The sequence below is a fragment of the Pinus tabuliformis genome, chromosome J (genome assembly GCF_031772625.1).
Source record: "Pinus tabuliformis cultivar Carrire ecotype Pingquan chromosome J, CPIR1, whole genome shotgun sequence".
Taxonomy (NCBI): domain Eukaryota; kingdom Viridiplantae; phylum Streptophyta; class Pinopsida; order Pinales; family Pinaceae; genus Pinus; species Pinus tabuliformis.
This window is the reverse complement of record NC_142295.1, coordinates 109,865,467-109,891,599: the sequence shown is the minus strand read 5'-3', so window position 1 is coordinate 109,891,599 and position 26,133 is coordinate 109,865,467. Positions and strand designations below refer to the sequence as shown.

The following is a 26,133-nucleotide window of genomic DNA, read 5'->3' as shown; positions in this document are numbered from 1 at the left end:
CACCATTATTTTTGAACCAATGTCCCCAGAAAAACCCAATGTGGGAAAACCAGTGCAGCTATTCAGAGGGTTTTATTATTATGCAGTTTTCAGAATACAACCAGGGTACCAAAAATGGCTCACCCAACAGAGAATGTCCTCGGCAGTAGTACCTCTCCTCAGAGACAGATATTTTGGCTGATAAATCACCGGATGAGCAATCTCACAGCAACAATTGCAGCTCCCACTGCTCTGCGTCACTCTGATAGGGCATGCATCACCCTACCCGGCTCACCAGCTCCCAGTCTGTCCCACGAAATCCTTCCAGCGCTGCCTCTTGGCCCTGCGTTAGCTCTGCTAGCCTCTATGCCAGCTTCTGGAGCCTCTGCGTCAGCCCCTAGACCCTCTGCGTCTCACACGCTTGCCTCTCCTGGCTGCCTCTACGTAGCACCCAACTGCCTCTACGTCAACCTCTCCCGGCTTTGCGCTCTCTCTGGTACTAACTCTCCCTCTCTGTTATGTATTCACTACCCCTCGTTGTTGATCACTGATTCTATCTCTCTTAGCAAACCCCACTCTAGAGAATAGAATGACTGATCACTCTGGTGTGTTCACCAGCTGACCCTCAAGCCTCCTCTTATACTTTTCTCGTTGGTCCATCAACGGCTAAGATTATATTTGGCTTGATCCATGACTTTTGGACCCTTCTAACCCAGTTTTATATTAATACCCATTAATATTTTATTTTTCCTAAGTTTAGAGTTAGGAACTCCATTAAAAATATTAATTATTTTAATATCTCCCAAACCGGTTAGAATCTGCCCAAACCATTTCGGGGTCTTGGAGATCTCATGTCTTATGTGCTTTAGCCTCTCCACCAATTTTCATGGCTAGAGCACATCCGATGTTACCACAAATCAACATTTTACTTCTAGTAAATGTCGCTTTAGCATACTTTCCTAGAGCACATCCTCTGCATACATCATCTCGTTCTGTACTAACATTCGGAACTCCTGTTACAGTTTTCCTGAGAATTCTCAGAGCCCCATGGTGCAAATGCCCCATTCTTCTGTAACATAGTTCGTTCAAATCCTTGTCTCCATGACTGCCTATCAATGCCATTCGTGATTCTAGTTGTAATCTGTACAACCTATTACTTTTGATCCCAATCTGCACTTTCTTTTTCCAGGTCGGGTGTTTGACGTATACTTTCTCCTTGACAAAGAAAACGTCATAGCCCTTGCCTTGAAGTTGCGATATGGAAAGTAAGTTCATCCCCAGTCCTAGTACATGCAGCACATTGGTAGCACAGAACTGCTCTCCCGTTTCTTTTTGAAAAACTACGGTACCCTTCCCTACTGGAGTACACTTTGCCTTATTCCCCATGGTGATCTGAAAATTCATCCTTTCCTCCTAATAATCTAAGAAACATTCTCGGATTCTCATCATATGCCAGGAGGCTCCACTGTCTATATACCATACTTCTGATGATGCAGAGCTAGTCACACAAGCAACTTATTCTTCCAATCTGGAAGCCAACATAGAGAATCGAAATTACTGTCTCTTGTGCAATTTCCCTTCCTGTCTCTGATTACTCCCTCTGATACCATGTGAAAATTCTATCACTGCAACAACTGATTTATTTTACCTACTTATTTTCCAATAAGTTATTTACGAAAACCCTTCAGTAAACATTAAAATAAATTCTGTTGCAGATATCACACCATAATACAGAAACAAATACATGCACAAGAATCAAACACATCAACACAAATATTTTGGAAAACTGTCCCCGGAAAAACCCAATGCGGGAAAATAGGTCCAGCAGAGGAGGATTTTATTAATTAGCTATTCTTGAGTACAACTGGGTGCCAAACTGGCTTACCCAATAGAGATAAATTCTCTAGCACCTCTTCCAGACTCAACGTCGGACTTGCTACCTCTGCGCAGCTCCCAGACCCTCTGCGTCAACACTGGGCCTCTCTGCGTCACCCACGCAGGCCCTCCAGTGACTTCGCAGTCCTGTTGCCTCTGCATCTACCTGAGAGGCTCTACGTCTGCCTCTCTAATCTCTACACTGATCTTTTGGTATTGTTCCTAGCTCTCCGTTTCGTGCAATCCAGACCTCTAGTTCAAATTTCTCAGCGAACCCCGCTCCAGAAATTGAACTAACTAATCTCCCTCAGTGTATCTCCAACTGACCCTCAAGTCCCCCTTTATATTTTTCCTGTTGATGAATCAACGGTCGAGATTAAGTCCCTAATCAACGGCTAAGATTATAAGAGACTTGCTCCTTATCCTTTGGAAGCTTCTCATCCTTATCTTTACTAATACCCATTAATATTTTTATTTCCCTGAGTTTAGAGTTAGGAACTCATTAAAAATATTAATTATTTTAATAACCTCTTCATCCGGATGTGCTTTAGCCTCTCCACCAATTTTCATAGCTAGATCACATCCGATGCTACCCCAAATCAACAAATCCTATGAAACAGAAAGCTTAACTAGAAATAAAAACAAAACCTTACAACTCCCACGGGGCCCTCCCGTGAGTGTAGGTATGCAGAGATCAGCAAAGATTAACCACGCATTATATGCACAGCATAGTGGAATCAAGAGCTCAATTAATCGATTGCAAAGAGTTTTAAAATAATAACCAGTCATGTGTATCATTGTGCTGAGAGGTAGGTTTTATAACCTCCTTTGTTAAACAGTTTGGAGATTTCTAAGCCTATCCTTCTCAATAGAACATCTTAAAATAACATTTCCTAAATAAAATAACGATTCTTCATGATTTGCTATCGAAGAAGCAAATCATGAGGCAAAATATCAGCTTCAATCAATGATCTTCTCGCTCGCCTGATTTGTCTTTGGTCTTTTCCGCTGGGTTGACTTCCACGTTGACCTGCTCATTGTTGATTTATGGTAGCATCGGATGTGCTCTAAGCCTCAAAATTTGCAGGGAGGCTAGGACACATGTATTCCACAATACCCAGAAATCGTTTTGGGAAATTCCACCCAGAGACAGTTTTATTAAAATAATTAATTATTTTTAACGGGTACCTAAGTCTAAACTTAGGAAATTAAAATAATTAAAGGGTATTAATTAAATTGAGGGTGAAACTTCTAGAAGTAGACAAGGATCAAATCAATACGATCTGAGCCGTATTTTTAGAACCTAATATGGGTTGTTGATTACTCAACTAGAGTATTATAAGAAGGGCTTCGATGGGAATTTGGCAGACACAATAAGCAAATGCCCAATTACCCAGGTAAGATCGATTTTCTCACTGGTCGAAGTTTGGCAAGAAAAAATCGTATCAGAGGATGAGTTGCAGGTGAGGAAGAGGGATGGAATCAGCATTAGTCGGGAGTGCAGGAGCAGAGAGAAGACGCAGAGCATAGGAGGAACAACGCAGAGGCAATGACACTGGGACTGCGGAGCAATTGATGCAGTGAGACGCAGAGAGGGCAGCAGGTCCTCTCCAGAGTCAGAATTTCACTGTGAAGCGTGAGAACATTGTTTGTAAAATTTCTCACAGAAATTCCTCTTCTATTTTTACTGGTTGTATCCTGTAAATGAGATTTTGTTAAAGATCAATAAAGAAACCCTCATCTGCTACACCGGTTTTCCCACATTGGGTTTTTCCGGGGACAATTGTCCAAAAATAACTGTGTCATTGTGATTATACTTGTGCTAGTATTTTTCCTTGCATTTACTTTCCGCAGTATTTTAATTATGAAGGCTGCAGTAGAATTTATTTCGATATTTGTTGTAGAAACACTGTGAATAACTTATTTCTGAATTAATAAGTAGAAGAAATAATATCAATCACTGCAGTTGGATTTCTATTCAGAAATTTTCACATGGTATCAGAGCAAGGTTAAGCAAGAGTGCAGACCAGAAGAGCCAGCGTTGAAGAGGAGGGAGTTCGAAATTGTTGCATAGGCAGAAAATTGAATCCCCAGAGGGATTGTGCAGTCCAGTCTAGGAGGGCAAAATTTTCATAGGAAAATCTCTCTCTGAGAGAGTCGACAGAGAGAAAGATTTCCAGATCGAAGTTTGCCAGTGACAAAGGGAGCAATGCAAAAGCTTCAGCGCAGAGCAGTCTTCAGGTGAAGACATAGTTTTTCTGCAGCAGTTGCTGGGGCAGAAAAGCGTCAAAAATCGATAGGAAAAATAGCACAAAGAAGGATGGAAAATCAAGATGCCTCTAAATTATCTTCCAAATTGGAAGAAGAATTCACATGCTTGTCAAGTTCAGTGTCAGCAGATGTTTGGTATATTGATAGCGGGGCTTCAGTCGATATGACTAGAGTACGAGAATATTTCTCGAGCTATCAAGAAGAGCAAATGGACTTCTAGATTACTATGGGAAACAGAACGAAGAGTACTCCAGTAGGGACAGGCACCATAGCATTTCAGACAGAAGCAGAAACCAGCATCCGAGCCATAATGTTCTGCATGTGCCCGTGTTAGGAATGAATCTGATTTCAGTGTCCCAGTTATAGGACAAGGGATACAATGTATACTTCATTGGAAGGAAAGTATACGTCAAACATCCAAGCTGGAAGAAGAAGAGACAAATTGGAGCTCGAAGCAACAGACTGTATAGATTGCAGCTCAAGTCTCCAATAGCACTGATAGGTAGCAATCATAATGGTGAAAAGGAACTGAATGAACTGTGGCACAAGCGAATGGGACACTTACACCATGGAGCACTGAGGATGCTCAGAGAGACTGTTACAGGAGTTCCAGTCCTTAGTACTAAGCATGATGATGTATGCAAAGGATGTGTACTAGGGAAGTACGCTAAAGCAACTTTTTCCAGAAGTAACAATAGAGCACAAGGGCTATTGGGATTGGTACACTCAAATATTTGTGGCCCGATGTCCACAAGAGCTCTTAGTGGTGGTGAATACTTCGTCACCTTTATTAATGATCACTCTAGAAAAACCTAGATCTATTTCTTAAAGAACAAGGATGAGGTCTTTGATCAGTTTAGAGAGTTTAAGGCTCTCGTAGAGAACATGACAGGGAAAAAGATAAAGGTATTGTGTTCAGATAATGGTGGAGAGTATACGGACAAAGACTTCACAGATTTCTGCGCAAAGGAGGGCATCAAAAGAGAATGGACAGCTCCATATAATCCAAAATAGAATGGAGTAGTAGAGCGAAAGAATAGAACTATTGTTGGGGCGGCAAAGGCTATGTTGTATGACCAGGACTTGCCTAGATTCTTATGGGCAGAGGAATGCAACACAGCGATGTATATCCAGAATATAACTCGTCACAGAGCATTGGGGAAGAAAACGCCTGAAGGTGTCTTCACAAGGAAGAAGCCGGAGGTGAGTCATCTTAGGATATTCGGAAGTGTGGCATATTGTCACATTCCAGACGAGAAGCGTAGTAAATTGGATTAGACTGCAGAAAAGGGGTACCTCGTAGGATATAGCAGACCTCGAAGGCATACAAAATCTACATTCCTAGCAACAGGAAGATTGTAGTAAGACGGGATGCAAAGTTCATGGAGGATAGAGCTTTTAGGAAATCTCGAGAGATGCTAGCAGAAGGTCAGTCAGTAGATGTTCCATTAGTCCAACAACAGCAGGGGCAGCAAGGAGGACAAGCAAGAGGATAGACACCAGAATCGAGCACAGTGACCAACACCAGTATTTCCTCAAGAGTAGAAAATCCAGGCAGTTCTCAGCAGATGGAACAGCAAGAACAGGAGGAGGATATGATTGAGATTCCCACCACTAGCGGTAGAACCAGCACGGAAGTATAGTAGACGCTGAGGGACGCTAAGGAGTTTGTCCGAGCTCCTAGAACTGAGAAGAGGCAGTGTAGACAGCCTGACAAGTACCAAGCCTTGGTAGCATAGGTTGAAGAACCCTCCAGCTTTCAGGAAGCCATACAACAAGAAGTTTGGGTGGATGCCATGGTAGAAGAGTATAGTTCTATCATGACGAATGATGTCTGGGAAGTGGTACCTAGACCAAAGGATAAATCAGTTGTAGGATCAAGGTGGATCTACAAGATCAAGCATGTTGCAGATGGCAGTATAGAGAAGTACAAGGCTAGGTTTGTGGCAAAGGGGTACGCACAAAAGGAAGGAATAAACTATGAGTAGACCTTCCCCACAATAGCCAGATATACACCTATCAAATTCGTTATATCCCTAGCAGCTCAAATGGGATGGGAGATTCACTAGATGGATGTCAAGACAGCATTCTTGAACGGGGTGATATAAGAAGAGGTGTATATAGAATAGCCCGAAGGCTTTGAAACTCATAAAAAGAGAACTCATTTAAATTCTTGTAACCCTCACACGGCTTACGTTATCAAGCAAATGCAACAACGTTAATTACAAATATTTTTTAACCCATAAAACAAACAACTGAATTATGCTGTCAAAACACATTGGCTTCATAACTTTTTAATATAGGCCCTAAATTCTAGCTCTTACCTATAAAGTGGCCTGCACTTATTTTACAACACAATTTCGAGTATTTGAAAGCAATATGCTTCCCATATTTTAAAACACCCAATCTGAGTATTTGATGCCAGTGATATTTTAGTTCGTGAGAGCAATTTTGAACGAAATATATTTAAGATACGATTTTTCTAGTTTGTGGTTCATTTTTAAGTTTTTATTAGACTTCAAATCATGATGGGTCTTTCATAGTCATTACCTATTGCATGCTGCATTGTTACCTCCAATCCCCAACCCGCCACCAACACCACAAACTGTTGCATGCTATGTCGTTGCCTTCAATCTCCAACCCGCCACCAATGCCACAAACTGTTGTGCCTTTGTCCGACCTGTGCGAATGGAAAATGCAAATGATCTCGCATGCCACATAAGAACCTGTAACGCACCCATTTTCGGGGTTCATGCACCCATTTTTAGGGTTCAGCGAACACGTTTAAGCTAACGAACCCAACCCGCAGTTATTGAGTACCGAGTTCTTATGGGAATAACTCGGTTCGTATGGATTCGTCTGGGAAGTACATGCTCCAACAACGGTTCGTTGGGACGAGAACCCGGGACAGGTTCGTGAACCCCACCCCTGGGTTCGCAAACCCGTGCTTCACAGCTTAGCTCCCTAGGACATAGTTATTAGGGTGGTTACTCTAGAGCGTTGTTTTTTACTTGGTTAATTATTTTTTTCTTTTTAGCAATTAATAATTTCCTAATTTTTTTCACTCATACCTCCAAAGTTGGAGTACATCCTAATGGCTAGGCCTTAGTGGTGTTGTCTAAGTCTAAAGTCAATGTATATTACCATGCTACTCATTATCCAGAGTCTTACGGAATTGCATTTAGATTTTTCTATGATTTTTTTATAATAATAAAAAAATTCCCACAAACGGGAATTTTCCTTGTAAAATTTATGTAATAATTAAAAAGCGGTACTAGGAGGTGTCATATGCCTTGGGGGTACTTGTTTTCTAACTTAGAGTACCCACTTTACCTTAGTACCCCCTTTTTGAGAGAAAATATTAATTTTTCCTCATGAAAATCAATTATTCACTCAAAAAGGTGAATAAATAAACTTTTTCTAAGTTAAAAAATTTCCTCCTTTTTAATTAGAAAAAGTTTCCTCTTTTTCTAGTTAAAAAAGTTTCCTCTTCTTATAAGTTGAATAGTTTCCTCTTTTTCTAATTGAAGAGTTTCTTTGGAAACTATTCTTTGGAAACTCCTCCCTCTTGGTCTATAAAACAAAGCACTCTCCTCCATTTCAAAAAAGAATTAGAGAGTAAGATTGGAAGAGAGCTTTGCTAGCATTTGTAATTGTTCTTGTCATTTGGAATAAAAGGCTTTGGAGGCAAATAATGGTGTACAAGCTTTGTGTGGATGCTTGATGTTTAACATATGAGGTAACCTTGCTTTGTGTTTATATTGCTTTAAGCTTTGTTATAGGCCTTTGAAGGGGTATTGTTACCCAGTAGGAATAGATTTTTCAAAGTTGGTTATTTGTTAAATCTATTTGTTGTCTTACATCTTGGAATTCAAGATTATATGTGCTTCTAGTTTGATTGGCATATTTTATAGATTTCATATGTAGGAAACACCTATCTCTTAACAAAGTTTTTTGGTGAGAATTTTTTGTAAGCTTTGCAAGCACCTCGATTTGGAAAAGTGGATCACTTTGGCTAGATGCTCCATTAACTTCAAACCATAAGAAGCCATATCCTGTCGTGCTCCAACAACAGGCTCCATTGCCCAAGGATTCCTCCTACAAGCTTCTTCCCCTTCTCTTACTTCTAAGCTAAAATCTCTAAAATCTTTTCTGGCTACTTTTATAAACTACCATAGATATATTTGCAAATAATAGTGTCATTCGTTTGTTGTTCCAACATCAAATAGTAAGCATCTAAAAGAGCTAAATTTAGTTAGCTCTTTAAACTAGTTTTTCTCATTTTTTTTAAGTTTTCACTTGGAAAATTTCTGATTTTGGGACTAACTTTTGTGGGTGTTCCCAAAGTTATTTGGGGCATCTTTCACCATTAGTAGCTTGTTGTTTTTTTCAGGTTTGCAAACATACAAGGGGAAGTGTTGCCCAAATTTTGGTGATTTAGACCATCTAGGACACCAAAAGGCATCCATATCCTTCCCCCTAGTTAAAAAGGGGTCAACAATCCATTTCCCTTTGTTTCAAAGGGTACCAAACCTTCTAAAATATCATTGTAACCTTGAGGGAGCTAGTGGGAGTCCCCTAGGCATCCCATCCCCCCTACCCCGGCCGGGGTAGGGGGTCGTTGTGTTTTATCTCAATTTCATGGTTTCTTCAATTTGGTTAAAATTAACTTATTAGAATAAACTTGAGCACTGCAAAACATTCATTTCTTAGCTTAGATTTCATTGTACTCATAAATTAGATTTCCTTTTGTTCTAGTTTAGATTTCCTTCTTTGCAAACAAACTAATGAATCTTTCCCGTACAAGTCTTGTTATGTTCTTGGCCATCACAAGCGAAAGCTTGATCTTTGGCACAATTCAGAGAGGACTTCTGTTGTGCTGGATAGCCTAATTTAGGAAAAAACTTTTAACTTTTATCATAAGTCTGGAAGCATTTTGTTGACTTGTGAAATTAGGGGAATGCCATAAAACTAAGTTTCTTCCTGTTGGATGTCCAAGCGACTCTCTTGTGGCTCTCTTTGAATGAGCTTTAGAAGGCTCACTTTGTACCTTATCATTAGCATATCGACTGTAAGTGATTCCTCGTTTACCGGGACTCCTCACATCGATGAAAATCGGTAAAGAGCAGGGGGTTTTGGCTGAGGAGACATTGAGCCTCTACCCCATTGTTAGCACTTTGTCTAGCTTTTGTCTTGTAGGGTTTCCCTCTCCAAGACCTGCTAGATTTTGTGGTAACACAACCATTGAACAAGTCAAGCATCAAGTGTGTATCATATTTTTAAATACTATTTTCAGTTGCACTACCCCCACTTTGCAAATCTTGTGTTTACTCTTTGGGCGATTTTGTGTATTTACTTTGTATTTATTTCATGCGATTTAATATTTTAACATGAGTTTAATAATATTGACTTTTTTAACCATTGCACCGGAAGGAGATTTAAACTATCAAATTGGACCAGAAGACATTAGCCTGGCCCTCTGAAAATAGGTTACTTTTGTAAGCATAGGTACTGACCTTATTCACATAATGTATGAGCTTATCCATCTGTTTAAACCAAGTACCTGCACTTTCATATTGGAAATCTTCACCCATAGTCCATATGATATGATTTGTACGATAGTCCTTGGCCTACACATTCATATCCACTCAATCAATTAAAAACTTCAGTACTTTTTTGGGCTAGAATGATGCAACTTGATTTACAATAATTTCACATTCTACAATATAGATGTAACTTCAATCACCTGTTCTCTGGCGAGGTAAACAAATTTATCAATCATTTCCTCAACATTAAAATCATACAGAAGAGGATCATCCTGCATGGCAGAGAAACTTTGGTAATGTGCATCTTGAGCTTAGTTTATAGCTTATAAAATACATATAACAGAGATAAATGATCACCTGGATTACAGATTCTGTTGTTGCAATACCAAAATTAAAGTCATCAGGAGGCATATAACAATTTGGAAGTATTCCAGTAAATACCTGAACAGTAAGCATTTTAATAGATCAGATACATTTAAAACATTATGGTTGTATTCACGTGCACTGAGAAAATAGACCACAAGAACAACAAATATGTGAGAATATATATCCTCTCAAAATTATACTGCTTTAAAACAAAACTGCATGCTTCACAGAAACTGAACTTCATAACTCACAATCACATAATGAAAAAAAGCGAAGAACCAGATAATTCCTCAAACAAAACTATTACTTATGGGATTGCTAATGATGCAAAGTGACATGAAAACTAGGAGAATCTTCAGATCGTTAGAAATCATAAATTCGTTCCCACCTCTCCATATGTCCCAAAGGAATTAGAACTGTGCCAAACCATCTCCATTGTACGTTGCTCTCTCCGATTTGCAATGTCCTGGTAATCTGCTCTTCCAAAGAACAATGCATCAAACCCAACCTGTAAATTACGACCAATCAGATTCTCTACATACAGATCTCTTTTTGTGAAAGCCTGCATAATTCAAGGCCAAATAAACAACATCGAGCACCTAGAAATTTTACAAAATTCAAAATATTCAAACTAATTCCAATAATACTAAATTCTTCATGTTCGAAGATGCAAGAGCTTTGAGTACAGATGTCTAAAAATGCATGCATTACTCAGGTAAAAGCCATAAATTCTTTATTAACATCTATGATTCTATTCATATTGCCATGCTCAAGTATTACTGCAAATTGAAGGCTATGATCAAAGTCTACGCTTCAGAAAAATAATATTTACCTCTTTATAATGACAGTTTGAACCAGTGATGACAATATTGCCGATATTCGGAAATATCACGATATTTTCGGGAAGACGAGATATCGCCGAGGATATATCGTGATATTTTGTCTCCCCGAAAATATTGCGATATTTCCGAAATATCGACGATATCTCGGGAAAATATCGCGCTACGATGCAAAATATCGTCGGGCTCAAGAAACAACACAACAGAGAGAACAAAACAAAAAAAACAAAAAAAAATCCACCGCGGCTAGAAAAGGCCGATTTTGTTTTTTTTTTCGCTCATTTGGTTTTTCGAAAAAAAAATAAATAAATAAAAATATATAAATAAAATAAAAAATAAAACAATTTGCCGCCGCAGCTATAAAAGGCCGATTTTGTTTTCACTCATTTGGTTTTTCGATTGCTGGAGAAGAAAGGGGCGAGCATTGCGCTTGCTGCCAAGGAGGATTCGAGAGTTGAATAGCTATTATCGCCACCAACAACGAATATTTTGTTGATCAAAGATTGAAGAACAGTGAGACAATCTTCATTTCTTCCATTAACAGGTATGTTCAAATAAACCCCTATGTTAATGATTTTTCTTTTAGTTTTAGGGTTATTCTTGCTTGCCTATTTGCCTACAAACATGTTGCTTGTTTTTTTTTTCCATTTGCTATGATTTTCATGCCCATGAGCAAATGCAAGGGTTTTCTCCATATTTGGACAGCAAACTCCATTTTTTTTTTAATTTCAAAAGCACCCTCTTATCGTCATTTATGATTTTTCATTGAATTCACATTGCAAATAATGTAGCAAAAAAATTATTTTGTAAAATGAGGTGGTTATTACTTATTAATTCCATTTTTTTTTGGGTGCCCTAGGTTTGAGTTAGCTCATTACAAAATTCAAATATGCCAAAAGCCTTGGACCCATTTTGGGAGTATGGGGAGCTTGATGGTGGGATAAATCGGGCATATCTATCATGCAAATTATGTGGGACCAAGATGATAGGAGGGGTTACGCAATTGAAATACCATCTTGCTAGACTCACTGGACATGACGTTGGGATTTGTACAGTTTCTAGTCCGGAGCTTATACAAAAAGCTCTTAAAGCAATTGATGAAAAAGATAGAAAGAAGGAAGAGACAGAAAGAAACAAGGCTGAACGTGCAGGTAGATCTTTCGGGATATCTTCTTCTGATTTTGATGCTAAGGGTAGTGGGAGGGGCTCCACAGCATCACCTGCTACTGCTAGTGCGAAGTCATCATTTTTTGTTCCACGAACAAGACATGGAGCACAACCTGGCATAAAATCAATTGTTAAAAAAAAGGAGAAGCAAGAAGCAGATAGAGTCATGGGGAGGTGTCTTTTCTGAAGCGACTTACCAAAACCAATCCGTTTTGGCAGCCAATGTGTGATGCTATTGTTGTTGTGGGCCCAGGGTACAAAAGTGCTACATATGAGGAGTTGCGGGGGGCAATTCTTCAAGCAGAAAAGCAGGACATCAACTCTAGATTGGCAGAGTTGAAAAAACATGGGAAGTTTCTAGATGCACAGTGATGTCCGATGGTTGGACAAATAGAAAGGGTAGGACCCTTCTAAATTTCTTGGTACATTGTCCTAAAGGTACAATGTTTATTAAATCAGTGGATGCATCAGAACAAATCAAAGATGCAACAACGATATGTGAGTTGTTAGATGGGTTCATTTGGGAGATTGGTGTGTAGAATGTGGTGCAAGTCATAACAAACAATGCAACGAATTATGTGTCTGCCAGCAAGATACTTATGGAGAGGCATCAAACATTGTTCTGGACTCCGTGTGCAACACATTGTCTCGATTTGTTGCTTGAGGAGGTGATGGAAGGGCTCCATTCCTGTATTCATAGGATGGTACCTGATCTTGAACTTTGTAGCAAAATCAATCGCGAGATACTGTTTTATCGGGATTGTGTTGGCCTATTTGGCTTTGATGATGCTGTTAGGGAAAGGAACCTCTTCATGCCACGTAAGTGACAAGTTATCACTCGTTAGAAATTAGAATTTTCAATTTAGAATTTTCTTACTTATAATTCTAGTTTTTTAAAATTCAATTATGTAACTTTTATTTGAAAGTTTATTTATGTTTCAAGTTTTTGAATTTTTTATTTATTTATTTTGTTGTAGATATTTGGTGGCGAAACTATGGTGCAAGGGCACCAAATTTGCAGAAATTGGCCATAAGAATCTTGAGTCAAACATGTAGCTCTTCAGGGTGTGACCGCAATTGGAGTGTATTTGAGAAAATACACGCAAAAAGTGCAACATGTATAACTTTGAGCTCCAGCCTTTAGTTGAGCAATTACACTTATTGTAATTTTTAATTTTTAATTTATGACCTTCAAGTGTCAAGAGTCAAGAGTCAAGACTCATTAGTTTTTTTTACACTCTTACAGGTTGGAGTTCGCATGCCTCAATGATTTAGTGTATGTGCATTACAATATCCGACTTCGAGTGAAGCAAATAGAAGCACCAATGGATCCAGATGTCATTTCCTTAGACAATATTGATGTATTGTCTCAGTGGAGGGTGGAGTCTAAGGAGCCCATCTTGGAGGAGTCACCTTCATGGTTAGAGCCAGATGATCCATTAGAACAGGGGCAGCAAGAGGAGGAGGAAGAGGAGGAGGAGTAGCACGAGGAGGAGGAGGAGGAGGAGGACACTGTGGGAGCATCAGCATCAACACCATCTACTATAGATATAGGAGAGCACAACTCCATACCTAGCACTCATTATTTGACACTAGGTGCAAACGCAGGGCCAGTGCCTTGTACTACTAGGGGCAGGCCTGGCAAACAACCCATCATGTTTTCCCGTAAAAGGGGGAGAGGGCAGTGATTTCAGATAGATAGCTGCCAGTTTTATTTGTTTTAATACATAGAACTTATGATGATGAGATACTTTTATATATGTGATGTTATTTTGTATTGGTTCTCCACATTTGAGTCCTTAATTGAACAATTATCAGGGATCAGCAGGATTTGGTATCGCCTTTGATGTATCATTTCTATCTGACATCATATATATCAGTGCTTTCTTCATATTTATGTGCCAATGTGTTTATTTCATGTTGTTACTGCTTTATATGTTTAAAAACCTGAAAAAACAAAATAAATAAAAATGAATATATTATGCATTTTTTATGCTTGCCGATATTTGGCCGATATTTTCGATAAGATGGTTTCTGAACCCTCACCAATATTTTGCCGATACCAATATTTTCAACACTAGTTTGAACTAAGAAGAAAAGATTTACATCCAATTACGCAAACTCTTGGCATACTAGTTATATGAGCAAAATTGCATGTGGTCCAAAGGGAAAGCAAGAGAACTTCTCCCTCGCCCATTTGGGTTTAAATTGCATTGAGGTTTGTTCCAACAGGAAAGCAGAGGGGAATGGGAAGTCTTTAAGCCCATATGTAAACACATAAGGGGTGCACATAAGGGTATACTCAATTTATATGGGGTTCACAAGGTACCAGCAATCTCACTCTCGCCTTAAGCACTTGAGGGTGGGATGAAGTGTTTCCAAACATTTTAAGCCCAAAAGAGCAAAATTGTTAATCTAGATATCAAGGTGATTCAGTGGATACTTGCAAGAATTTATTTTTCATTGCAATCTTAATAATAATGTTCTATGCTAGAATATTATTAGTGATCTCCAGTTTTCCGAGGACACTCACCATGCATTTCAGCCCAAACATGCTCAGATTGCTAATCCTAAAGCCAATATCGTGAATGTTTTGACGAAATAGACTATTTTAGTCATTTTATTAATAGTCTTCCACTAGTCAGTCTAGTTGTGGTCTAGTGGTTGAGATGCAGTATCGCTATGCAAAAAGACCCAGGTTCAAAACCCGGCAGACATAAAGCCCCAATGAGTGCATGGTATTGGTTGAGTTTGATGGTATTGATAGTTGATATTCACTTCATCACTCATGGGCGCTTGACCTCTAAAATAAAAGACCTTGTGCATGAAACCCATGCTTCAGAATAGCAATACTAATTTTTTTTTCTTTCATTTCACAATATACAAGAATCAAAAGTACATTTCATATTTATAAAGACCGAACCTAGTTACACATTTTTCAACAGAAGGAGGGTCATCCATCGGTAGGTACTTCAATGCAATCATGTGCTTTCACTTAATGTTATGGGTATGCTAATATGAATCATGGGGAAAACTAGATGATTGTGTTGATTTGAGGTAGCATCGGATGTGCTCTAGCCACAAAAATTGGTGGAGAGGCTAAAGCACATGAGATTTTCGATACCTAGAAATGGTATGGGCAGATTCTTAACAGCTTGGGAGATATTAAAATAATTAATATTTTTAATGGAGTCCCTAAGTCTAAACTTAGGGAAAATAAAATATTAATGTGAATTAATATAAAACTGTGTTAGAAGGGTCCAAAAGTCATGGATCAAGCCAGAGTTAATCTTAGCCATTGATTAGGGACTTAATCTCGGTCGTTGATTTGTCAATGAGAAAAGTATAAGAGGAGGCTTGAGGGTCACTTGGAGGACAGACTGAGGGAGACCAGTCAGTTCAATTTCTGGAGCGGGGTTAGCTAAGAAATTCGAACTAGTGGTCTGGTCAGCAGTCAGGAGGCATCAAGTACGGAACAAAGAGAAGGGATCAACCACTGGAGACCAGCGTTGAGGCAGGAGGGGAAGACGCAGGGCATTTCAGGCAGACGCAAAGGTAGGAGGGGCAGACGTTGGGCATTTCAGGCAGACGCAGAGGTAGGAGGGGCAGATGCAGAGGGCCTGCGTGGGTGACGCAGAGGGGCCTAGGGCTGACACAGTCAAGCAGGGGTTGACGCAGAATGTCTAGGGGCCACGCAGAGGTCAACGCAGCTGACGCTGGGACTAGGAGAAGTGTTGGAGAATTTTTCTCTCTATGGGTAAGCCAGTTTGGCACCCTATGGTACTGAAGAATTGCTGATAATAAAATCTTCCCTTGCTGCACCGGTTTTCCCACATTGGGTTTTTACCGGGACTATTGTCCAAAATATATGTGTCAATGTGTTGATCCATGTACATGTGTTTGCTTATGTATTACGGTATGATATCTGTAGCAGAATTTATTTTAATGTTTATTAAAGGAATTTCATAAATAACTTATTAAAGAATAAGTAGAAAAAGTAAATCAGATGTTGCAGTGATAGAATTTTCACATGGTATCAGAGCGAGTAATCAGAGACAGGAAGGGAAAATCAGTTATGGGTCGAGACCACGATGTAGAGGCATCCACGTCAGGGGACTCGCACAGATTTTCAGAAGATTGCACAAGAGAAAGAGACTTTGATTTCTCTATGTTGGTTTCCAAGCTGGAAGAAGAAGTGACTTGTATGACTAGTTCTGCATCATCAGAAGTGTGGTATATAGACAGTGGAGCCTCGTGGCATATGACGGGAATCAGGGAATGTTTCTCAGAATATCGAGAAGAGAAGATGAACTTTCAGATCACCATGGGGAACAAGGCAAAGTATGCTCCAATAAGGAAGGGTACCATAGTTTTTCAAACAGAATCGGGAGAACGGTTTTGTGGTACAAATGTGCTGCATGTACCAGGATTGGGGATGAACTTACTTTCCATGTCGCAACTTCAAGGCAAGGGCTATGACGTCTACTTCATCAAGGAGAAGGTATACGTCAAACACCCGAGCTGGAAAAAGAAAGTGCAGATCGGGATCAAAAGTAACAGGTTGTATAGATTACAACTAGAATCACTTATGGCACTAATAGGCAGTCATGGAAACAAGAACTTGAATGAACTATGGCACAGAAGAATGGGTCATTTGCACCATGGAGCTCTGATAATTCTCAGGAGCACTGTAATAGGAGTTTCGGATCTGAGTACGGAACGAAATGATGTATGCAGAGGATGCGCTCTAGGAAAGTATGCCAAGGCAACATTTCCTAGGAGCAAACACAAAGCCAAGAGTGTACTAAGATTGATATACTCAAATATCTGCAGACCTATGTCCGTCAAAGCTCTCAGTGGTGCCGAGTATTTCCTTACCTTCATTGATGACCACTCAAGGAAAACTTGGATTTATTTTCTAAAAACCAAGGATGAGGTTTTTTGTCGATTCAAAGAGTTCAAGGTTTTGGTGGAGAATCTGACTGGAAAGAAAACAAAAGTTTTGCACACAGATAATGGTGGAGAGTATATTGATAAGGACTTCACTGATTTTTGCGCTAAGGAGGGCATCAGAAGAGAGTGGACAGCTCCCTACAATCCGGAGCAGAATGGAGTAGCAAAAAGAAAGTAGAGGACTATTGTAGAAACAGCGAGGGGCATGATGTATGATCAGGATATGCCGAAATTCCTATGGGCGGAAGCATGCAACTAGATCACTCTAGAGAACAGGACTCCTCATCGGGCGTTGGGCAAGATCACTCCAGAGAAAGTTTTCACAGGGAAGACACCTAAAGTCAATCATTTCAGGATATTTGGGAGTTTAGCATATTGTCGCATACCAGAGGAAAAGAGGAAGAAGCTGGATCAAACTACAGAAAAGGGATATTTGGTGGGATATAGCGAGAACGCTAAGGCATATAGAATCTACCTTCCAGGGAGCAAGAAGGTAGTAGTTCAACGAGATGTAAAGTTCATGGAGGACAGGGCTTTCAGAAACTCTCATGAGATGCCTTCCGAAGAGTAGTCAAAAGAGGAGCCGTTGGTTAAGCCTCTTCAACCAACGGAAGTAAAAAATTCTTCCTCGGGTCAGGAAGATTCTCAGGATGAGGAGGAGGAGCTAACAGAAGCACCTGCTGGCAAAGGAAGAACTAGCAGGGAACTTCGTCAGATTTTGTGAGATGCAGAGGACTTCATCAGTGCGCCAAGAAACAATAAGAGGGAGCGAAAACAACCAGATAGATATCAGGTATTAGTAGCTCAGGATGGGGAGCCTGCTAGTTTCAAGGAGGTAGCTCAACATCAGGTTTGGCTAGACGCAATGGTAGAGGAGTACAACTCCATAATGGTGAACGATGTTTGGGAGGTAGTGCCAAGGCCTCAAGACAGATCAGTGGTAGGTTCGAGATGGATCTACAAGATCAAATACGTTGCAAATGATAGTGTTGAGAAATACAAGGCCAGGTTTGTGGCTAAGGGGTATGCTCAAAAGGAAGGAATTGACTACGAGGAGACCTTTGCCCCGGTAGCGAGGTATACGTCTATTAAGACCGTGATATCTCTTGCAGCTCAGATGGGATGGGAGATTCATCAGATGGATGTCAAAACGGCTTTTCTGAATGGGGTAATAGAAGAAGAGGTATACATTGTGTTGACCACTACATGTCAACGACCCATGGCAGTACACCCCCTTTTGTCGCAAAAGGAATAGCGCCTGATTGACTTGTCCGTGCCGTACAACTATCATCATCAATGTCACTTCTAAGATGTTATGTAAACCCTTTCTGCATATTTATAATGTAAATAATCTCAGCAAATATGTGTCGTGTATGTAATTGCCTAGGTAAACCTACTTTTCTGGTGACGATTTACATTCTGGGAGGTTTTTTGTCTTACTGATCCATTCTCGGATGGTCGGCAGAGTTTTCCTTCAGTCTTACCCCAAAGCCGGAATGGATTTTGTCACTAGGATCTTAGGCGAGTCCTAGTGTTCTAGATAGAGTCTATGTAAAAATGATTGGGAATAATTCTAACTATTTGGTTAGATTATTTTATTACAAATTACTTGGTCTGCTGGATTATATTTGTGTCGCAGAAATGGGTAGTCTGTGAGGGTCTTTTTCAAATGAGTTTTCCCCCTTATGATGTAAAAATATGAAAATTATGATGTAAAGTGTCTTGAGGGTTGGAAAAAATAATTTATCCCCTCATAGGTTAATTAATTAAATTTTCTGGCCAAAAAATTAATTAAAATCCTAAGCCAGAAATTTAATTAATTCTAGGTCCTAGGTAAATTTAAATTCTCCAAAGGCAAAATTCGTCGGTCCTTAAAATTCAAATTTTAAAAGGTCCCGGGACTAAGGTAAATTAATTATTTTGCTAAATTTTAAGCCTTTGGTCCCTAGGGTTAAGTCAAAGTCAAAATTTTGAGGAAATTAATTCAAAAATTTAATTTTTTAATTAATTAAAATGCATTTAATTGAAAAATTCGAATTTCCTCAAGAATTTAAAATTTCGACGGATGAAATTAAAAGAAATTTTGATCATTATCAACGGTCAAGATTGCTTTGACAAGGATCACTCGAACCAGCGGTTGGAGGATTTATCTTTAAATAGGAAGTCATTTGTCAGTCAATTCATGCGATCTCTGGATCGTGTACTAAACTCTCAAGCTCTCTTGTATACTTTTTTGAATTAATGCAAAAGTCTTTGGGGTTTCAACGTGTTGTATTGTTCCTCTTCATGAATTTATGGTCACATTGTTTTTATTTCTGCTTAATATTATGTGAAAAATGTCAATCAATAGCTCTCTTAGAATAATCTGAATACAGGTATCTTATTCAGTTTGTTGGATCTAGGGTAACATTTTTAATTTTGATTGAGGTAGCAGGTATCTCTATTTCTTCATAATTTTATTGTTGTTCTATTTCTCTACTTGATTTGATGGTTGATCTAGTGTTTGCAGAAGATCTCTCAAGTTCTCATTGAGCGTTTGGAGATAGTCTTCGGTTGGACCAGCCAACTCTCAACACATATTTTCTGAAGAGCCTACTTCATATAAGCCTCAAGATTTATCTAACGAAAATCTTTTTTCTACAGGGTGTTTTTGGGCTAGTACGTCTCTAAAATTTCAAAATCTTTTAAATATTTTGTGGAAATTTTGATAGAGCTTGCGATTAAGAGCGTTAGATTATCAGATATGGGAGCGGAGTTGGACTCATACTCCTCAGATCTGATAGATCTGTAAATTATTTGTATAGATCTGTTATTTACTTGTGTAGATCTAAAATTTTGTAACATAATTTTGAATTTTAACACTTGGGTTTTTTGGATTTTCTCTATTTTTGTGCATATTGGGTATTGGGTTTTTCTCCTTTTACTTGTGCAGGAATAGATCTGAAAAATCAGCCAAGAAAATCTTCAGATATGAGCTAGATCTAGACCTTGGAAGGCAAGATCTGGGCTCAAAGATTATGTGCACGAATAGATCTGAGAAATCAGCCAAGAAAATCTTCAAATCTGAGTTAGATCTAGACCTTGGAGAGCAAGATCTGGGCTCAAAGATTGTTTGCAGGAATTGATCTAAGAAATCAGCCAAGTAAATCTTCAGATCTGAGATTTTTCAAGCAGATTTAGGGGTTTTGAGACAGATCTAGGCCCTAGAGGGCAATATCTTGTCGCAAATATTTTTGCAAGGCCAGCCATTAAAGATTTTGCAATAAATCTGAAGATCTTAAGCAAAATAATTTTTTTCAGAATAAGGGTTTCAAGTTTTGGGGCTCTTAAGCCCAAATCTGCCTTCTCCTAGCCCAACGCTAGTTCTATTGGGCCTAGTGCTAGCTCTCATTGGCCCTAGATTCCCCTTGCTCCATTTCTGATTTGAATATTTGATTTTCTGAAGCTAATCATTGGTGGGTTTTTGCAGAAAATTTGGTAAAAAATTGTGTTTCAGGTATTGAAATTTTTTTGGCAACTTGGGCAAGTGATCTTCAAGGCCTAGGGCCTAAGGGTTTGATCTCTAAACCATCTTTTTCCTCATTGTTTGCTACAGCAGTCATATACCTTTCTAATAGTGGTGAAAAACAAATCTAAAAGATTTGAAGTAAGCTTACGATTTAATTATGATATTGCTAAGAAGTTTATCTTTCAATCTTTGTCTAGTGAAGTGAACATTCATTTTGACAATTAAGGGCTTTGATATATAACTCTGATTCTAGAAGATTTGAAGTAAGCTTGTGGTCTAATTATGATATTGCTAAGAAGTTTATCTTTCAATCTTTGTCTAGTGAAGTGAACATTCATTTTGACAATTAAGAGCTTTGATATATAACTCTGAATCAGATCGTAGCATAAGCACTTTTCATCCCTGAATCTAACTTCATCTCATCTTCTAATTATCTCGTGCGTTTGCATATTAAGTTAGTTCTGCATAACTAAAATTTACTTCCAAGCATAAGCTTGGTCGATAGAGAGATAGGTATCCATCCATCTTTGTTTGAGAATCATGCTTTTAATAGTACTTGAAACGGTGACCTTGCAGTCGTCAAAGCCACAGCTCTCTGCAGCGCCAAAGGCACCAGGTATGTTAGATTTTCGGGAGAGGTATCGTTAATCACACCTTAGAGTGCTTCACCTTATCTTCTTTCTGCCAATTACTACGAAATCAGGCTCAATATAGAAAGGATCGAAGGGTTAAAACTTAGATAGGCATTTAACTAAAATTAGCCAAGATTCTTGCAACTCATATTAGCTTTAAGATTTGCACTTCATATAAGATAGTCATTCATCCAAGCAGCAGTTGCAAATCAATTACTTGGTCCTAAATTCCCTAGCAACATAGTTGCCTCCATAAGGCACTGGGATCAGTAAAATCTAATCAAATCCTATTAATCTTGTTAAATCTAAATCACATACTTGGTCGCTTCATTGTGTCTCCCGAACTAGTTGGTTTCCAAATAGTTCTCCATTCCATTTTCGTAGGGTCTACCCCCCTTAGCCTGTTATAGGGAGACAACTTAAACAGAGAGATTAGGGATCAGGGTGACAGCCCTCGATCTGAGTTGTTGTCGCGGTGCCTAGACATTCTGTGCGACAACACATTGAACAACCAGAGGGCTTTGAGACACATGAGAAGAAGTCTCATGTATGCAGGTTGAAGAAAACCTTGTATGGGCTAAAACTGGCACCTAGAGCATGGTATGGTCGAACCAATGGCAACTTGCAGAAGATGGGATTTGTCAAGAATGACGCAGATCCAAATCTCTATTATCTAGTTGTAGAGAATGAGCCGCTAATCTTAGTATTGTATGTGGATGATCTCTTTTTGACAGGATCATGAAGGACTACAAGAAGTATCGAGCCACAGAATTCGATATGAAGGATTTGGGACGAATGCATTATTTCCTAGGGTTGGAAATTTGGCAGCGAAAAGGAGTGATCTTCCTTGGTAAAGGGAGATATGCTACAGAAATCCTGAAGAGATTCAGGATGGAGGACTATAGACCCATGGCTACTCCAATGATCACCAACTGGAAGAAGATTGATGCATCAGAAGACAAGGATGTTGATCCCACCTTATACAGGCAACTCATAGGGTCCCTGATGTATCTGGTCAATACCAGGCCAGACATTTGCTACGCTGTCAACACCCTCAGTCAGTTCATGGTGGAACCGAAGAGGGCGCACTGGGTAGCAGCCAAACACATTCTCAGGTATTTACAGGGAACAGTCGATTATGGACTCTTGTACACCAAGAGTAAGGATATCAGATTGAGTGGATTTACTGATGCAGATTGGGCAGGAAGTTCAGTGGATCGGAAAAGTACCTCTGGGTACTGTTTCAACATTGGATCAGGAATGACCTCCTGGTGTAGTAGGAAACAGAAGTCCGTGGCTCTGAGCTCATCTGAGGCAGAATATATGGCGGCAAGCACAGCTTCGTGTGAGGCCATATGGCTTAGAAAACTGCTTGTGAACCTATTTAGAAGGAATATGGAGGCGACCAAGATCATGTGCGATAATCAGAGTTGCATCAAGCTCTCTGAGAATCCAGTGTTTCATGATAGGTCAAAGCATATTGATATCCGGTGTTACTTTGTCAGGCACTGTGTCTAACGAGGAGTTGTACAGTTGAGCTACACTCCTATAGGAGAACAGGTGGCAGACATCCTCACGAAGGCCATTGGAAGGACAAAGTTTGACTACTTCAGGGAAAGATGGGGATGGTAAAGAACCCATTTCAGTAGCAGAAATGGGAGTGATAACAGCACGGATGTAGAGGGAGTTGTAGTGCGGATGCTGTGTTGGGAAAAAAAACCAGCAGCAGCACGAATGCAGAGGGAGTTATCGTACAGATGCAGCAATGGCAGTAGCAAAGCCATGGGCAGCAGTACAGGATGCAGCAGTGCAGAGGATGTTGGGCAGGGAGGCTTAGCATCAGCACAGGGACCAATGCCGGATGATCAGGGTGATACTCAGTGAAGAGTATTACTAGAGCACAGTCCTCGCTAAGAGGGAGTGTTGATTTGAGGTAGCATCGGATGTGCTCTAACCACAAAAATTGGTTGAGAGGCTAAAGCACATGAGATCTCCAATACCCAGAAATAGTTTGGGCAGATTCTAAACAGTTTGGTAGATATTAAAAAAATTAATATTTTTAATGGAGTCCCTACATCTAAACTTAGGGAAAATAAAATATTAATGTGAATTAATATAAAATTGTGTTAGAAGGGTCCAAGAGTCATGGATCAAGCCAGAGTTAATCTTAGTCGTTGATTAGGCACTTAATCTCGGTCGTTGACCTGTCAACGAGAAAAGTATAAGAGGAGGCTTGAGGGTCACTTGGAGGACATACTTAGGGAGGCCAGTCAGTTCAATTTCTGAAGCGAGGTTAGCTGAGAAATTCGAACTAGTGGTTTGGCGAGCAGTCAGAAGGCAGCAAGTACGAAACAGAGAAAAGGGATCAGCCACTGGAGACTAGCGCTGAGGCAGGAGGGGCAGACGCAAAGGCAGTAGGAGACTGCGCAGTCACTAGAGGGCATGCGTGGGTGACGCAGAGAGGCCCAAAGCTGACGCAGTCAAGCAGGGGCTAACGCAGAGTGTTTGGGAGCCACGCAGAGGTCAGCGCAACTAACGCTGGGACTAGGAGAAGTGCTGGAGAACTTTTCTCTCTGTGGGTAAGCCAGTTTGGCACCCTGCTGTACTGAAGAATTGCTCAATAATAAAATCCTCCCTTGCTGCACTAGTTTAACCATATTGGGTTTTTACGGGGACTATTGTCCAAAATATCTGTGTCAATGTGTTGATTCTTGTACATGTGTTTGTTTCTGTATTACGGTGTGATATCTGCAGCAGAATTTATTTTAATGTTTATTGAAGGAATTTCATAAATAACTTATTAAAGAATAAGTAGGAAAAGTAAATCAGATCTTGAAGTGATAGAATTTTCACAGAGTGACCAATCTCGATTATATTCTTGTTCCCTTACTTCACATGGAAGGTTAGTCTTTGACCCTAATCAAGTGGGACCTCCTCTGAGGCCTTGGGGTATTCGTAAGGGCACTACTGGAAAAGCATTGATTGAAGTAGTGTGTCCAAGGTAAGCCACACTTACCACTTTCCATCTTTCCATCTTTCAGGTTTTCGGTCATTGGGATTTGGCACCCTTCATCCTCATCCTTAAGTCTGGGCCTAGAAACATAGCCCTAAATGTTGATGTAGCTAAAAAGAAAATATAAAAGCATAGAAAGCCACAATAAAAGAAAAGATGTAAAACACAAAATATGGTTGGAACATTTATTTAGTGCATGGGAAAAATCCTAACATCAGCTCTACCCCCCTCATTAGCCATCACCCATTTCCTCAAGCATTTAATTCTTCATCTTAAGAAAGGAACCCTTGAATGTTCTGTTGTCACCCAAATTGTACATAGAAATGTGAAACGTTGAGGGCAGGGATCAAAGTGACAGCCCCTGCCCTGAGCATTGCCGCATTTTTGTGTACAATTTCGAGAAGCAGAGTATAAAGCAGTGGATAAAATTTTTGAGTCATTATCATCATTGTAATCCCAAATTCTTCTTTTGTATTGTAAAAATGATTATAGTATGATTATAAAGCCATGTAACTGTTGAAGTTTCTAAGTTTAATTAGTTTAGAAACCCTTCATGCACTTTTTCTTATTTATTCCTACCCACTTGTTATTTTTCTTTAACAAGTTATTTACAAAGTAAATACTGAAAATAAACACCAGTGCATGCTCAACATATTACAAATCAGCAACTAAAAGAAACAAGAACAAACACACCACATGACACCATTATTTTTGGACCAATGTCCCCGTAAAAACCCAATGCGGGAAAACCGGTGCAGCTATCTAAGGATTTTCTTATTAAGCAATATCAGAGTACAATCTGGGTGTCGAAACTGGCCTACTCAACAGAGAATTTCCTTAGCAGCTATACCTCACAGTTTGAGAGAAATCTCCTGGCTGAAACCCCAGAAAATCCTTCCGGCAGCTCCTCAGCACAAAACTGCTCTGCAACCCCAGCGTCTACCCAATCTGGACTGTGTCAGCCCCTCTCTGTCTCACGTTGGTCCTGCGTCAACCTTTCATGGCCTGTGTCAGCCCCAGTAGACCCTACGTCAGCTTTTTGGGCCTCTGCGTTAGACACACTGGCCTCTCTGGTGCTCTGCGTGGCCCTGCGTGAGCCCTTGCTGGCTCTGCATCACTCCCCTTGGCTACTGCGCTGCTCTCCCGGCACAATCTCTGCCTTCTCTGTTTCTCTGTACTCAATGCCCCTCAGCTGCTCTCTCGATCACTGATTCTATCTCTCTTAGCAAACCCCGCTCTAGAGAATAGAATAACTGATCATCTGGTGTGTTCTCCAAGTGACCCTCAAGCCTCCTCTTATACTTTTCATGTTGACATCTCAACGGCCGAGATTAAGTCCCTAATCAATGGCTAAGATTAGATCTGGCTTGATCCATGTCTTTTGGACCATTCTAACACAGATTTATATTAATACACATTAATATTTTATTTTCCCTAAGTTTAGACTTAGGGACTCCATTAAAAATATTAATTATTTTAATATCTCCTGATCTGTTTAGAATTTGCCCAAACACTTTCTGGGTATTGGAGATCTCATGTGCCCCAACCTCTCCACCAAATTTCATGGCTGGAGCACATCCGATGCTACCCCAAATCAACACTCCCTCTTAGCGAGGACTATGCTCTAGCAATACTCCTCACTGAGTATTACTCTGATCATCCAGCATCAATACCTGTGTTGATGCTAGGCCTTCCTGCCCAACATCCTCTGCATTGTTGCATCCTGTACTACTGCCCATGGTTTTGCCACTGTTGCATCTGTACAAGAGCTCCCTCTGCATCCGTGTTGCTGCTAGTCCTTTCTCCCAGCACTGCATCTGCACTGCACCTCCTCTCATCATGTTGGATTGTGCTGCCCACTGCTGCACTGCAACTCAGTTACTGAGAAGTAAGTGACTGATCTCCCAACTGATCTCCCTGTTGGGCTAGAGGCACCCACTGATGCTGAAGCTCCCTCTGCCGCTAACAAGTGCTCCCTATCTCT

At 39.9% G+C, this 26,133-nt stretch overlaps 1 protein-coding gene across 1 annotated transcript in view; it reads right to left on the bottom strand.

Annotated features, from left to right (window-relative positions):
- LOC149225772 (alpha-mannosidase-like) overlaps positions 1-26,133 on the bottom strand; it is a 507,303-nt gene that overhangs the window by 450,452 nt on the left and 30,718 nt on the right. The window contains exons 5-8 of the mRNA XM_089377307.1: positions 10,426-10,545; positions 10,029-10,112; positions 9,872-9,943; positions 9,642-9,755 (exon numbers count right to left, since the gene is read on the bottom strand). Coding sequence (XP_089233433.1) covers positions 9,642-9,755; positions 9,872-9,943; positions 10,029-10,112; positions 10,426-10,545 — 390 coding nt within the window. The remainder of the gene's footprint in view (positions 1-9,641; positions 9,756-9,871; positions 9,944-10,028; positions 10,113-10,425; positions 10,546-26,133) is intronic.